General features: G+C 36.5%; 2 protein-coding genes across 4 annotated transcripts; both read left to right on the forward strand.

The window, feature by feature from the left end:
- The first annotated feature begins 2,791 nt into the window (after nucleotides 1-2,791).
- On the forward strand, nucleotides 2,792-6,455 carry LOC150077131 (uncharacterized). Its single transcript, XM_090386309.1, has 3 exons — nucleotides 2,792-2,854; nucleotides 3,943-4,394; nucleotides 6,345-6,455. Exon 2 carries the CDS (start codon nucleotides 3,945-3,947, stop codon nucleotides 4,371-4,373), a length of 429 nt encoding a protein of 142 aa, XP_090242435.1. The 5' UTR covers nucleotides 2,792-2,854; nucleotides 3,943-3,944; the 3' UTR covers nucleotides 4,374-4,394; nucleotides 6,345-6,455.
- A 1,614-nt stretch (nucleotides 6,456-8,069) lies between these two features.
- LOC150077132 (uncharacterized) lies at nucleotides 8,070-11,243 on the forward strand. Of its 3 annotated transcripts, none has more exons than XM_090386095.1 (3): nucleotides 8,070-8,193; nucleotides 10,714-11,012; nucleotides 11,114-11,243. In XM_090386095.1, the coding sequence occupies exons 2-3, from the start codon at nucleotides 10,720-10,722 to the stop codon at nucleotides 11,133-11,135; spliced, it is 315 nt and encodes a 104-aa protein (XP_090242221.1). In that variant the 5' UTR covers nucleotides 8,070-8,193; nucleotides 10,714-10,719; the 3' UTR covers nucleotides 11,136-11,243. The 3 variants fall into 3 exon arrangements, with proteins under 3 accessions (XP_090242221.1, XP_090242220.1, XP_090242222.1); XM_090386094.1 differs by lacking the exon at nucleotides 8,070-8,193 and adding an exon at nucleotides 9,004-9,129; XM_090386096.1 differs by lacking the exon at nucleotides 8,070-8,193 and adding an exon at nucleotides 10,210-10,270.
- The last annotated feature ends 4,952 nt before the right edge of the window (nucleotides 11,244-16,195 follow it).

Consider the following 16,195-nt stretch of genomic DNA (forward strand, 5'->3'; position numbering starts at 1 on the left):
GTAAATGGCCTCTCCCTTTTTTTTTTTTTTTTTAAGTTGTTGGCGCATTGGCTTCTGTGGCCATAATGCACCTCCCAAGGTTTTGTATTTTCTACTCTGATCCAAGCCCGAGGCGGGATTCGAACTGGCAACCTTTGGGTTGCCAGGCAGGCACTTTACCCACCTGGCTAGCCCGGTCGGCAGATGGCTTCTCATATGAATAGAATGGAGATCTTTTAGGATACTGTAGCGCCATGTGGCATCAAAGGCCTTCTCTATACCGAGGCATATCACGACAAGATGTTGATTTCTGATGAATGCATTTCTTATATTGGATTCAGCTTTGGTCATGAGGTCTAGGGAAGATCTATTCTTCCTAAAGCCAAACTGATTATTACTGATTATGTTTTGGGATTCAAGGTACCAGGTTAGTCGATGGTGAACCATTTTTTCCAAAGTCTTACTCAGGCAGCTGGTTAGAGAAATTGGTCTATAGTTGTTAGGAATCGAATGATCTTTTCCAGGTTTAGGTATGGCTATTACATAAGAATGTCGCCTGGAAGTGGGGAATATATGTTCTGAGAATATCCGATTGTAAAAGTTTAGCAGTGAAGATAGTGATTTCTGATTGGGGTGTTGAATCATAATATATTGTAGATTCCATCAGGGCCAAGAGAGCTATTTCTTGAGGTATATATAGATTCTTTCAGTTCAGATATTGTGAATGGTTGGTTATAGTGTAAAGGACATGTAGCTTTGAAGTTCAGTTTCCTTTTCTCAGCTTCAGCTTTAATTTTTTGAAAAGATGGTTGACATGCAGTTGACGCGGACAATTCACAGAACACCGTTCCTAAGGCATTGGCAATTTCCTCAGTAGATGATATCTCCTTCCCATTCCAATTAATAATAGGAGAAGTTAACATATGATATTTGCCATTTATTTTCTTTATTTTTTCCCAGATTATTCGGGAATCAGTATCTTTGTTGATTGAGGAGGCAAATTTTATCCACGAATCTTTTTTCGCCTTCCGCCGGATATAACGAGCTTTGGCTCTCAGTCTCTTGAAGTTAATAAGGTTGGCAGTGGTGGGATGTTTGCGGAAGGTGTTCCATGCTGCGTTTTTTTCTCTCTTCGCTTTGTTACAATCACCATTCCACCAGTGATTGGTATATTTTCCCAGATTATTCGGGTATCAGTATCTTTGTTGATTGAGGAGGCAAATTTTATCCACGTATCTTTTTTCGCCTTCCGCCGGAGTTAGACGAGGGTAGCATGGTTTTTTTTCTCCCGGAAATTCGGGTTTTCCGTTCAGCAAACCGACCACAGCACAGAACACGCGCAATTTACAAACATAATACAATATGGCCTAAGTTGGCTCAACAACAAACCCAACCACAAACAACCAGATACGCTTGATTGTTTAAAGACTTCAATCTGTTATATGCTCTAAATACCAGAGAGGACTCATTTTTTGTGCGGCATACTTTTGTAACTGTTTAACATAAAAGTAATCTAAAAAGATCGTATACAGGGTTTGATACACTAGAAGCGGACAGGAGATGATCTGTTGATGGAGGAGTCAGATGTAGATGAGGTAGGCCCAATGGAACTCGTTGCAGTGGAAGTAGAAATTTCCTTATCTTAGCAAATCAAAAAATCTGTGCGAAAAGTAAGTACTGTAATATAATGAATATAAAGTCGAAGCGTATATCTTGGCTCTAAATTGCACGTATTTGGTGTGCCCGTTTTGATGGATGAAAAACAGAGTTTACAGTAGAAAAACCCATTCGCAATTCGCCATAAAATTTTTCACACAATGTGGAAGTGGGATGATACCCATATTTGAACACAAAGGTCATGCGAATTGTGAATACAGTTCTAGGGTCTGTAACATTTCAAAAATCTTTTCGTGGTTCTAAAATATCAAGTAATTGAAGGGTTTCTAAACCAACGTGTGAAATCCTTCAAATTTTGCTTTGGGTTTATTCAGAATGTCTTAAATATCTCTTAGAGAGGCAGATATGCAGAAGTAAGCAACATATAAAACTTAGGAGAATTTCTGAATTCGGGCTGCTCGTGTTAAACAAAATTAATGCTTCTTCTGCAGCTCAAGAACGCTGCAAATGGTAATCACTCTGGAGCAGTGATGATTAACTTGGAAATGAAATTTCTTATCTGTACCCGAATGGCATGTTATGCTCATCAGCCATGAAGAATAACTTGCTTGTCCTTAGTTATGAACTATTGATGAAAAGTCAATCTGTAGCACTTAGATCCTCTTGAATAGAACTGAAAACGTTTTGATGTCTTTGCACAATATCCATAAAATTGCGACGCGTAGACTCTCGCTTTAATCAAGTAAAACATTGTTACTTTGACGTTCTATTATACCCAGTATAGTAAATGGACACGCTGTGGTAAAAAAATCCACCATCACAAATGTTTTCTGCAGTGACAGCAATTTGAATATCGGAAAGCAAAAGAAAACTCGTTCGCTCGTCATATATCAAAATGGACACTTGAAGTAAAACTAAGCTAATAACAGCACTGCCGTCACGATGGTAGGAAAGATTTGTCGTCAGGTGAGAAGTGATGGGTAGATAAAATGAGGCCTTCACCTTCCCTCCTCATCACTGATGCGAGCGGAGACGTGACCAGTTTCCAAACCAAGGGAAATGTGGTAGAAATTGCATTGTTTGCTATGGAAAAATCTACATATTGCGGATATTCATGGGGAGGAACCCTTCCGCGTAATTTAGCAATGGTTCAAGGCCTGTCCTAGCCAATATAAGGGTGCACTGGGAGAGCATCACAACAGAAATCGGCACTACTGTTGGACGTTAAGATTTTACTTTGAGGCTCGTCAAATAAACGGTAAGTTACACCACTACCTTAATTCTAAAGTAATGTATAAAAGCTGGAGTCTGTGAATATTTTTATTAAGAGTTTTTGTTAACGATGAGAAGTATTAAGTTGAAATTGTTTCAGATTCAGGAGTGTCATGGGCACAATGGAAGAAGGATGAGCATTTTTTGGTCATCCTTCTTCTCTATAATAATCAACCGCATCTTGGCAGGGATGATGGTGGGCACACTACAAGATTGGTGTTTTCAGAAGATCGATACCCGCAGTACACCATAAAATTCGTATATGGTCGGTGGTTGCAATATATTAGCCGACATTATAAAGTAATCACCAGATTGATTTTTATTGCGACTTACAATGCCAGTTATAATCACCGTCCTCTCCACACTGGGTGGAAAATGTCCGGCTCGAATCCCGTCGATGACGCGAAGAACTTTTATGGGCTTTTTTCATGTCGTGGCTCAGTTGGTCGGTCTCGGGTGTGAACAGCAAGGCTTCTCCCCCTAAGAAACTCTGGTTTTTCATCCAGAAAAACAGGCAAACCGACTAGAGAACTCACGAAATTTATAGACATAATGCATATCTGTAGATGAGATCGTTCTCGGGTGGTCCTAATATGTCAATGTGTCCACATAATATTATTATTTAAGAATAATATTATGTGGACACGCTTATTATTATATATATATTAATATTACGTGGACACACTGTTCGTCTGGGACTGGCATAGGAATCCTGGCAAGTTGGGAATTTTCCTGAAAAGAAATCCATCTTTTCTGACGCCATCAAATTTCACGGTCACGTTTCAAATATGGTGGCTATTTTTATGTACTCTAATTGTGACTAAAATTACTGAAAAATTATGAGGAGTCTCACTTGCGTGAAGTAAGATACAAACAAAAAAAAAAATAAAAAATAAATTGATAAATAAATAAAGTAAATAGAAAAAAAAGGGGGAAACAGTGAATTTAATTCCATCGGCTTGATTAGACCAGAAAATTGGACATTGACAAATGAACTATGCAGTGCTATTCGCTTTTAAGTTTGATGTGTGTGTTTGGCAGAAATTAATGATGACAAAACTATTTTATTTTCAGGTATGGAGACAAATAAGCTCCTGGGGTTCCTGCTTATCGTCATGTTGGTGCTGTCCTGGTGCGATGCTGATCGTTCGCATGACTATAGAGATGGAAAGCGTGGATCATCGTCCCAAAAATTAGGCAGAGGTGGCCATGGAGGATACGACGTTGGTAGAGGAGGTCGAAGAGGTGGAGGTTACGAAGATTACTATGGCGGTGACGGAGGCCGCAGAGGAGGTGCATACAGTGGAGGTAGTAGAGGGGGTGCTTACAGCGGAGGGGGAAGTAGAGGAAAGGGAAGGCCGGACTATTATAGTGGAGGAAGAGGCAAAGGAGGACAAGACTATCATCATGGTGGAGGGCATGGAGGACAAAGAGACGCTGGTCGAGGTGGCCGTAGAGGTGGAGGAGGTAGCAGAGGTGGTCGAGGTTCAAGCCACAAGGGTTAACAAACTTTCTTAAATGTTACGGTAAGTACGTTTAATTTTCTGATAAGTTGAGGAACTGGTTTCCAAGTTAACTTTCATGGAAAGCAAAACTTATGTCGATCGACGTGCAGGGGTGGATAAAATAATGGAAATACCTGATATGGAAGTAGTAGTTTTTGGCTGTATGACGTTTTAATGAAATATGCATTGGTGATTTTTTGTTTTTTGCAAGTACTGTTGCGAAGGAAAGAAGATACAAGCTGATGCTTATTTAGAGGCGATATAAAACGATACATGAATAAAATGACCAATCTGCTTGAATTACAAAGAGGTCAAATTGTTGGTGCACTTCTAGCAGGGGCATCGGTGACTAAAGCTGCTGATTTTTTTAATGTATCCAGTGCAATTGTATGGAAAGCGATGTCTGCATTTACCAAGCAGAAAAACAAAATCTGATAGGACGAATTATAGTAGAAGATTGAAACTGGCTGAAAAGGACTATAGCCCGAAAACACAAAAAAACTACTGCTTCAAAAGTAACTGCAGGACTTAATATGCGTGTCAGCAAACTAGACTGAAGTTCACCTGCAATAAACTTCATAAAGTTGAAATTTATGGCAGAGCCGCTATTGCTAAGCTCGTTACTGATGGTAATACTAGAAAATGAATGCAATGTTGTAAGGAGCACAAAAACTGGACATCTGATGATTGGAAACATTAATATTTTCAGACGGATCATCATTCACAGTTTTCCAACATCAGGGAGAGTTTAAGCTTGGCGAATGCCAAAGGAAGCGATAGTCCTAATTCTCTTTGCCAATCGTCAAACATGAAGAATCAACAGCGGTTTCGATAATAGCAGTATCTTGGTATTCTTTGGGTTTTATCATCACTCTCAAAGAGAGAATTACTGCCACTGATTACCTTGATATTCTGAGTGATCAGGTTCATCCCATGGTGCAAATATTGTTTTCCACAAACGATATCGTGTTTCAAGATGGTAATGCTCCAACGCACAGTCAGATATGTCAATCTTGGTTCGAAGAGTATGAAACTGACGATAAGCATCTCTCATGGCCTACCTAATCACCAGACCTAAACGTTATTAAACCCCTGTGGGCATATTTGGAGAGCAGAGTGAGAAACAGATTTTCTACACTATCATTCAAGGAGCTTGAAACGTTCTTCTATGAAGAATTGTCCAATATTCCTCTTAAGACAGTTCAAGGTTTATTTGAATCTATTCCATGAAGGATACAATACACTCTTATCACAGGTGTTTCCATTATTTTGCCCACCCTTCTACATAACATAAATCGGTGCTGAACAGCTTTTTGAAGTCATATGCAGCAAACCATATGTCGCAAAAACAAGAGTCATGGTAACAACACAAAAGAAGAAAAATTAATGAACATACTAAAATAAAAACACGTTTAAAGGTATTGGAATGAGAATTTATTATCGAAGTATCAAAGCTGGAAGAAGCATATACCATACATAAAAGAAAATATTATTACATTAATATAAAGAACGAAAAATTTTAAGCCGATAAACCTTAAAATAGTAGAGATAAAATAATAATATAAAAATAATACTGAAAAGAAAAGTAACAATTTTAAAATGTCTTTGACACATGTTTATTAAAATTGTTTAAATTATCAAAAAAAAAATCCAAGGCTAGAGAACCACATTACCTTATTAAAAATCTGAATTTGAAATAAAATACCCGAACGGTTAGCTTAAAAGTACTTAAAAACCCTTGATACCACAAAATATGGCACTATCCTTGTGGCCCTAGGAGTTGTGGGATTTTATGGTTCATTTAAATGAGCCATTGGTGACTTTCAAGAAGATATCAGTTAATTGTGAAATAACGAATGCTTTTAGATTAATTCAATTCCATTTTATATCCGAAGATTCATTTCATTTATGATGTGTCATTAATATGATTATTAATTCAGTAAAATTAACAAAATCTTAAATATCTTTCAGGCTTTTAGAGATATCCAGATGAAAACTTGTATTTTGTGAAGAAATTCTACTGAAGATGCTCGCCTCTCTCATTCAATCAAAACGCTTTGCTTCAATGTAATTCCAAAATAAATATCTGTTTTAAATATACTTTTTGTGTAATGTTTTTAGTCTTATTTCAGACAGTTGAAATTTTTTTTCCCCATTTTGCTTAAAACTTACACGAGCTTATTTTTCTGTTGATATTTTTAATGCGCAGAATGCAGATAAAATTAAATTCTGTACCAGGTACACAATGTGTCCTGCCGCTAGCATATTTAACGTGTTTTACATTTAAGAGTCATCTTCAAGGATTAAAAACGTTTTAATTTTCAGATATTAATAAAATTCGTGGATAATAACATAACAATGTTTTTATTTTATTAATAATAATTACATATCGGTTACTGAAAGTATTGGTCTGTGATGACTAAAGTAGCATATATAATTTTTACATTGAAGAGTTCACGACTAAAATACACCATCTATAGTTGTACCATTGTGTTATCGAAAGATCTGATGACATGTCCAAGTCGAAGAATGTTTTCATAAATGTGCACAACTCTTTTCCAGCCTCAGAGTTTAATTGTAAGAAAAAAATTACAATCTGAAAACACCAGGTGACTTGAAACCAGATGCGTTTTCGAATTAACGCATTTCCCACTTTCGATTTTTGTATCTTAAAACCTTAATATTTCTGTTTCCAAATTCCTTAGCTTTCCAACGATATGCTATACGTCTACATTATCCCGTTTATTAAGTGAGAAAATTTCCTAGATCACGTGTTCATATTTTCTACTATCCTGGAAAAACTACTGCAATTTTCAGAGGTTTGAAAGCTTTTCCTCTAGTATAGAACTAAGATGAAGCTCAGTGCAAAATTTCATTAAATTTGGTCCAGTAGAAGATAAATTAAACTGGAGTAAATTTTCGTAACGGTTTTTCGTTACAAAATTTTTGGAATAATGCTAGTAAATACAATGAGGTGTTCTGAACTACGCAATCTGAAAATATAGATTTATAACAATTTTTCTCGATAAAACGCTCTTTGATTTAATTCCTAACTAAAGCGAAAAGGAAGTTACTTACTGACACAAAGGTTTATTTTTTGGTGACTTTCCACACGTTGTCAAGATACCACTCTCACAGATTCTCTTGATATTGCAATATGCAGTTCAGCAACTCAGCCTTTCTTCACAAGAGGTCTCCATCATGGATATCTATAAATCCGTATGGGAACTTTTAATCAAAATCATAACTCATTTATGAACTAAGTAAAATACACATAAATTAAAACCAATCAAAGTACACGTACATGCAAGAGTTGATTGCTAATCTTACTATAAAAATGGGGAGGGATTAGCAGAACTATCAAATTAGCATCAGGTGCTGATTGAGAATACGTTAAAAGGGAATATCCAATCCCGACTTACGAAAATTTAAAAGTTTATTTTATTTTTTGAAGACAAAATATAAAAACATTTTAGAAATTGAGGAGCTGGCAAACGATTGGTGAAAGCACCATTAACGCACCAACGTTTTTTGTTTTTGTTGCTGCTTTTTTTTCTCCACCGGATGCGATTTATATAAATAGTTGATAACCTGTTCTGCCACATCCCATCCGTGACTGTTGGATGCCAATTTGATATTTATTATTAATCCGTTGACGTTGTAACCTTATGTTAATGCAACTTCAACCATTAAAATCTTCCAAGGAATGAACCACCAAAAAGCTGGAAAAGATCTATGAAACACCTTCGCTTCTTAGAAATGAATAGCTGATGCGACTACCAAGACAATTCGTGGCTTAAATTTTACTAGAAGAACTGAGGTCAGTAAAATCTGAATTAAATATTGTCAACAACGTAGGATTGTTACTTTTGTATGAGTGGAATATGTGGCGCTAGATGGCGCCAAGAATTCACTACTCTTGAGCAAAAATATTCGCTGAAAAAAATTAACCAAAAATTATTTAAATTAGAAACTGGTTTCCCAGGTGGCGCTACACAGTTACAACTGACAGCATTTCTTTTAAATTAGATTTGTTATTAGTAACGAGACAAACCAAAAGCGAAAGAATGTTTATTGCCATATTAATGCCGAGATCACATAAGTATAATTCTGGCAATCGAGTACGTTATATTCCAATGATTTATATCAGCAAATCATTCGAATTTGAATAATGTTTATATTCCAGAAAGTGCGTTAGATTGTGTGCATTATTCACATCATAAAGAAAAATTTCACGTACGTCAGTTTACCTCATAGCAATAAGCAGAAACTTTTACTTTTATTACCACTATATTGTGTACAGATCTGGAAGGTGTTCAAATATTTCTGGAATGTTTTCTCTTGCAAGAATTAATAATTAAAAAAAATTACCACCGGTCATTAAATTGGTGTCCCAAACTTGGGACGGCTTAGAACCTCACCTCAGGTCACAGTTAATACAAATCAAATCAAAGTGATGATAATAATAATTAACAAATAAACATGAATACTCCTCTTAAACAGTACCGTCTGATCAAAGGTTATCTTCTCGGTAATAATTTAAACGAGAAATTTCCCTGATTTTAGAAACCATTCTTAGAAGACTGCTAAGCAGGAACTGTTCGAAGGACAACAGGAATTATACAGTAAACCCTCTCTAGCGAGTTTCATTCGTTACCAGTTGTGAAAGCTAAGTGTGACCTACTGTTGTCTTGGCCAACTTGCACTGGCTATTACCTACCTTTTCGCTGATTAGTTTTAGGTTTGCTGTTCAACTGTAAGTATTTTTTGTTTAACGCTAGAATTCAAACGAATACTTTCAAAGTTCCGCATTTCTTTTTAAATACAAAAAAGTAACGAAGCTTATTTGTAACAGAGAATCGTTGTTTCCAAATATGTTAGTTTATTAGCAAAACTTTATCTTAAGTTTAATGTATTACTATGTATCATCATAAATTTCCACCATGATGACTTGGAGAGAGCCACTAAATTATTCGAATGGATTGTCTTTTGTTTGTTTGTTGTAGGGTTTTAGGCGCATCAGCGACTAAGACCATATTGCCCGAATTATTTGTCTGTAAATTGCGTGTGTTCTGTGGTCGATTTTCTGTTTGCTGGACTGAAAAACAGCTTCCGAGAGGTAAAACCATGGTACTTTCGCCCGAGACCGACTAACTCAGCCAAATTGTGAAAATAAGGGTCCATAGGAACTTTAGGACGGGATTCGACAACCTTGAAAAGGAATTTAAATGCTACTAGGTATCGTGTTAGAAATGAATTTGGAAAACAGGTAAATTCTGGCTCTTTAATGACAAATTATCGTATTTCTACATTAAATATTTAACTGTTAAGTGTAATTGTTTTTATAATTATGCTAATATGTTTATATTTTTATTAAATACTTCTGGGTATTTTAAATATAGGAATACATTACTGATTCCCTATGCCTAAATAACAACTTTCATAATTTTAACTGTAATTATTTAAAATTAACTTAAATATTTATGAGCTAAAATACATAATGCGTTTATGAAAGGCTTATAGTTTGTCTTAAAATAGATGCCATCATCAATTCAATCTGCAAAACCAAAAAGCAGTAGATTAAGTTCATAAAACCAATTTATCAGCTCGTAAAGGCAAATATTTATTTATTTAATTTATAAATAAGCAGTCCAATTTTATTATTTTCTATGAAAACTACTTTATTATTATTATTATTTTTTTTTCAAATTATAAAACTAAGGTTTGTTTAAGACTAATTTGTACGCCTAAAATGGTCTTTCCTTGCTTTGATTGCGTAAAAGTGGTAAAACGGGTGTTTCTCAACTGTATACAGTACTTTACAGACCCAAGTTTGGGCAGTTGAAGTCAGCACCTGTTCTGATGTCGCCCCAAGCTATGTCTGAACTTCACTTAAGGTAAGACATACGGTGGCGGGAATGTAATGATTTTCTATTAGAATAACCAGGCAAATAACCCCAAAAATTTGTGGGACGAAAGCTTTATATTTATATGCAAATCCTGTTTATAAATCCACAACTGGGAATTTAATAATTTCAGGATACCAAGAAATATTTCTTCTTTCCCTTAACATGTTTCATTATTACTCAGCAGTATTCTCATTTCGGCACCATAAGCATTTAGTTCTTAGGGGTAAGTTCAGTAGTTTTCAACATGGCGCCACTTTTTTTTGAATGGAAGAATGGCTGTTAAATTGAAAAATGACTATTTTATATTTTCTCTGATAATTTTAAGTATTAAACGGTCACAAGCTAATACCATGCTCAAAGTTCACCATTTTAACAGCATATGATTGTATTTGTAAAAACTCTCGAATGATTTTTTTCCTGTCTTTTGTTAGACTGTCATGAAGATTTCCCTTATAGTAGTGCTCGTGGTGGTCCTTCTGATATCAACTACTGTCTATGGCCAGATAGAAGAAAGAAGGCGTGGTGGCGGTAGAGGAGGTGGAAGAGGCAAAGGTGGGAATGAAGGAGATGGAAATGGAGGAGGTGGAAGAGGAGGAAATGGAGGAGGTGTCAAAGGTGGGACTGCAGGTATCAAAGGCGGGAATGGTGGAGGACAAAGAGACCAAAGAGGAGGTGCTGATGATGTATTTAGAGGCCCTTTTCCTGGAGGCTTCTATGGAGGAGCAAATGGGTAAGCTGAAGTTTCATTAATGTGCCACCGCTAAATAAAACCTAATATTCGTCTTTCGCTGTCAGTTTGTGTTATATGGTGTTTCTTTTTTTATTTTGTAGGATACACATAACAGCACGATAACCATGAAAACAAGAGCATCGTTGAAAATAAATTGACTTCAAAAGCAGTTGGATATCAAGCATGCTTCTCGGTAATTCAACAATAAACAGTCTTTAATTTCCAAAGAAATATTATCTGTGATTTTCTTTGACTGATTTCACGCTAATTACTAAAATACAATGCACAGTGATGAAAATGACAGATGAGATTTTATGTTACTTGTATAATTACTGAGCGGAATGGATATAACAATGTATTAAATACAATGCAAAGCTAAAAGTCAAAAATTTTTGAATCTCGGCAATATTCTCAATCACCATGCATGTTAAACAAGTGACACTTTCACTTATTTTGTGATAATAAATATTTACCCAGCTGAACTAAGACACACTTCTTATGCACGAAGCTTTTCGAGGTTCTCTACACTATTTTAAAAATTTATACCGGAGAATCTCTCATACGGGTGTTCATACTGCAACTGGTTTTGAGATGTTTGCATTGATTGGAAGCATTTCAGTCCTCTGATGAAATGCAACCATAAAATAGTCGTAGGTACTGATTCTGTTCACATATCTTTTAATCGAAGATCCTCGTATCCGTTTAGAAATATTTTAAGAACTCGCATAGACAGCAGGACCGGTGTCCTGCTATTTATATGACTTATAATTTAATGCTTATAATCCTGTTCTTCTGCAGAATTTAATTAAACAACTTGTTAATGGCTGAGTATTTAATAAAGATTTTCTTCCGTTGTTTTTTTTAAACAGTTGAATAGAGCAGAGAGGATCAATTTTAGGGTTCATTATGCGGTTTGTGTCATATAAGGGTCACCCGAAAACCAGCTCATCTTCCCGTGAGTATAATCCATAAATCGCTTGTTCAATGGTCTGTTTGCTTATTTTGCTGTACGAAAAACTTGAGTTTCCTGAGTGGGGACCTTACTGTCCACGCCTGAGACTAACAAACTCAGCCAAGGAGTGAAAATTCCTCTCATTATTGGCAGGATTCGAACTCAGGACTTTCCCACCTGGTGTGGGATGGATTGTGATTATGTTCGTTGTGCTACACCTGTGAGGGGGCTTTAGCATAATACTTTGAAACGGTAAGGAACAGAGCGTAGTGAGTCGTCCTTCGTGGGGATAACAATGAATCTTTCAACTATGCACGATGGGATACTTCACTCTCTGTCAATGCTGTGCGAGGGTAGCAGTAGCATTTTCTCCTCAAGCGGCTTCTTCCTGTGGGGATGAGCAAAGAATAGTATGCCGTGGTAAATCAGGAAACGTAGATGAAATGAAAGAAAGAAAAATAACGAATGTTCTTAATAACGTTCTTGGTGATTTACGATTCCAGCAGTGTTGGCAAACATACCAGTTCGATTGAGGAAGTGTTGAAAATATGGAAATTTGAAGTCAGTGGCATAAAACTTATTAAATACTCTTTCACTGATAGTTTGTTTAATCAAATTCTGGAAAAAAAATTATTAGGCATGTGGAAATAGGTATTTGGCATGTCATACAACATCCGTATATGCTGAACAAGCAATCTTTCTCAATCACTGGACAGATATTTTATTTCATTCAACCCCCAACTACCGGTATAGGGCAGCAGATCATTTGGTACCAATTATAGAGTAAGTTCACACTGAGTTTTTTTTATTTTCTTTCCACTCTGTTACCTTACAACCTTCTGTTTTGTGAGATTAAGAATATTGTTCTGGTCAGGCTGCACGGAACCCTAAGAAGTACAATGGTCTGCCCTGAAGGTACCAAGATAACTTCAAGGACAGCGATACCAGGCTGATTTCGAAATTTACCAAATCACTGAGACTGGACTTAAAAAAGTAGTCCGAGTTCGTTAAACTTTTATTAATCCAACTTTTCTTTTCAAATGTTTTTTGCTTCTTAAGAGGAATGTTCATAAATTTCTTCGTTTACTCCATACGCAAAAAGTACACATAGCCTATAAAAGAAAACTTGAAGTCGAAAAATAAATAAATTTGAGCTGTAACTGAATAGTTTGAGTCCTCTTCACTTTGCGTAAGACATTCAATCCTTTTAGGAGTAATTTTTATTTTCTTGTATGTCGAAGGGCGTCCTGGAAAGGCATTCGCCTAGGTCAGTGACAGACAAGGAGATTAATGTGCTCTTCCCTAGTCAGGAGCTCCTTAATTGAATAACCATCCAGTAAAACCAGTCTCGCAAATTACGATCATGTTTGAGGGAATCTATAAAAGAAAAATAAACCCTCAAATGATTGGTTTGTGTCTCGCCGTATTCTGAGGTAAGTGGTTTCAATTAATATTCATTATTTTTGGACGATCTGCACAAATTGTTGAAATATGGACAATCAACACGAAAACGTGAAAATATTATTTCTAGTTATCCGAGCGGAAACGATTAGAAAAGAATAATAGGGCGCATGCGTCAAAGATTTTGAAAGTGGCTTGCTGTTGTTGTGCAAAAATATCGTATTATGGTCTGTTCTTATTCGCAAAGGCTGAACCCAAGAACCATTGTATATTTGGTTTGTAATTTCTGCTCTTCATGCGAATATTGTAATAGCAAAATCGGGTTATCCATGGTGCAAGACAATCCTTGGGGTCTTATTTCTTTAACTTATAATCTTTAGCTATTTAACAAAGAGTTGCATTCCTAATGAATGCACACGTATGTTACTTTATAAACGAAAGTTTAAAGATAAATCTTAAAATGATGGAATTTTTCAATGAGCCTATTAATAATATTATTAAAAACAGCCATAAAAATTCCCCATACATAAAAAAAACAGCTCTACAATCAGATAATTGCTTTATATCTCTACAGGAGACGTAATTAAGTCCCCATATTACCACGTGATAAGGCTATAACAAAATTCTTTTACATAAAAATTCCTTGTTGGTAGTGAACCGGTCGAATTTCAGAAACTAAACCACCATGATCGGTGAAATCCGGCTTATATATATACAAAATGCCAGGACAAGTCAATTAATATTGGTCATGGAATTGTGGAACAGTTTCTTTAATAAACTCCTGTTTCTAGGTGCACATAAGCACCAAGAAATAGGAAGTTTTTAACGCTGAAATACCATAACAACCTAAGCAACCATTTTGGTTTTTCAAAACGATATTCTTTATACTTTATTCATAAAGCATTTGGCCAACAATCCATGCTGGCCAAAGGCCACGGCCAGCATTGGGATTAAACCGGGCCCTCGGCCAGGTTTCATTCTGTGTCTATAAGGAAATGGAAGAACTTTGAAGGCTTAACTTTTTACTGAAGAATGCAAGAATCAACAACCATCACATTACGTATGCATATATCATATGAAACTCAAGTATACTGACTATTATCTGCTTGAATATTAATCTTTTTTGCATTCTTCAATAGAAAGTTATAAACCTTCAAAGTTCTGTCATTTCTAGACACCCTCTATAATCGATGAATCAGATCTGGATTCATTTTCTGCGTATTAATTAATTCTTATAAACATTCTTGATTTTTAAGTACTCACTATTTATTAAAGCTGCTTCATTTAGGAAATTTCCTCGTTTGCGTAAAGTCAGTTAATTAAGTTTCCAGGCAACAATTCAGAACATGTATTTTAAATAAGAAAAACAAAAAAAATTAATAATAACTACAACTGTCCTCCGGTTTGTTTGCATTTGGTGCAGCGTTTCTGCCATTGTCCATAAGAGAAATCAAATCTGCAAAATGGCTTTTAATTTCTGATGTGAAAACATCTACAGCGGCATCTAACTGAGGTTTAGCAATGACGTCACACTACCCACGTGACTGCTGAGAAATGATGTCGAATACTGAAATTAAAGCGAGAATACGCGGGGCCACGGTGGCCTTGTGGCAACGTTGCCGGCTTGCTGAATAGCTGATCGAGGTTCGATTCCAGCACTACCCATATGGGAATTTTCCCAGGGGCATTCAGCATTGAGTTTGGTGGTCTCAAACCGTGGTCGTGAGGTTTTTCACCGGGATTGACTCCGGTTTTCCCCTCACAACAGACAAACCGCAATTTGATAGGGTTAGGGACGCGAGTAGACTAAACTCCGCAGTGTTTTCGCTGCGGACTTTACTCTTGAGGGAAGGGGGTTAGTGGGGCAGCCGCGCCACCATCATAAGGTGGGGTGCGGGCAGTCTATTTAACAGAGATGTTCTGCCCCTTAAAAGAATGCCTTGCATGCGCTAAGGCAGCTAAAATCCATCGATTAAAATGCGAATAATTATGCTGTTCAGCAAAAATCAATTCCTGAGGTTTGCAACTGCTGCAAAGTATAAGTTCATTACAAAAAAAAAAAAAAAAAAAAAAAAGGTAGTTAATGTGCACAGGGCATTTAATTTCAGCCGCGTTACGAATGTTAATAATTCACTATTTATGCACGAAAAGAGAAAATTTCGTTTCTGTACATGTCAGCAAGCATAATATCCAGTATATGGATAGCCCAAGAATAAGAGCAAAAGAATAAAATCTCGGCATGAAGAAATAGACACGCCATTTGAAACTCAAGAGACCTGCGCAGGGCTACTCCTCCTGGGAGAGACCAAAGCAAGAATCCTGCGGCCAACCATCTCTGACTTGATACAAACGGGCCACAACGAAGTTCCTAAAAATGATGAAAACTGGAATGACATCAGAACTAGAGTGCCATCTGGCTATCAATCTCGCATCTGCGAGATTTCTTTAAACCCCTAATCCGTAATGGGGGGGAGACACGCCCTCTTGCCAACCCTATTTCCATCTGGTGAGGCATGGGCATGCCCCAATGAAAAACGGGGAGTCACCTTCCCTATCGACCCCTCTGCTTCCTATTTTCACCCCCTAGCCAAATCTGTCATCTCACACAGAAATTAGCCCTACATGAAAATTCTAAAAGCCACACCAAAATTCTTGCCCGACCCATTAGGCTTTATCAAGACCTTCAGCGTAAAACCCCAAACAGTGCTCCTAAAGCAAAAACCCAAATTCGCAATAAAACATCCTCGCGACTATTTATTTTTCTAATTTTTATTTTATTTATTTTGGTCCTAGCCACTGAAATCCCAGGAAAGTAGGTGTCAGGACCTGC

The sequence above is a fragment of the Mastigoproctus giganteus genome, chromosome 12 (genome assembly GCF_048544385.1).
Source record: "Mastigoproctus giganteus isolate SK-2022 chromosome 12, ASM4854438v1, whole genome shotgun sequence".
Classification (NCBI taxonomy): Eukaryota; Metazoa; Arthropoda; class Arachnida; order Uropygi; family Thelyphonidae; genus Mastigoproctus; species Mastigoproctus giganteus.

Excerpts from the sequence above, each read along its gene's own strand:
- LOC150077131 (XM_090386309.1), top strand. The coding sequence starts at position 3,945 with ATGGAGACAAATAAGCTCCTGGGGTTCCTGCTTATCGTCATGTTGGTG.
- LOC150077132 (XM_090386095.1), top strand. The coding sequence starts at position 10,720 with ATGAAGATTTCCCTTATAGTAGTGCTCGTGGTGGTCCTTCTGATATCA. Across the intron at positions 11,013-11,113 it reads TTCTATGGAGGAGCAAATGG|GATACACATAACAGCACGAT; the intron begins GTAAGCTGAAGT and ends TTTATTTTGTAG.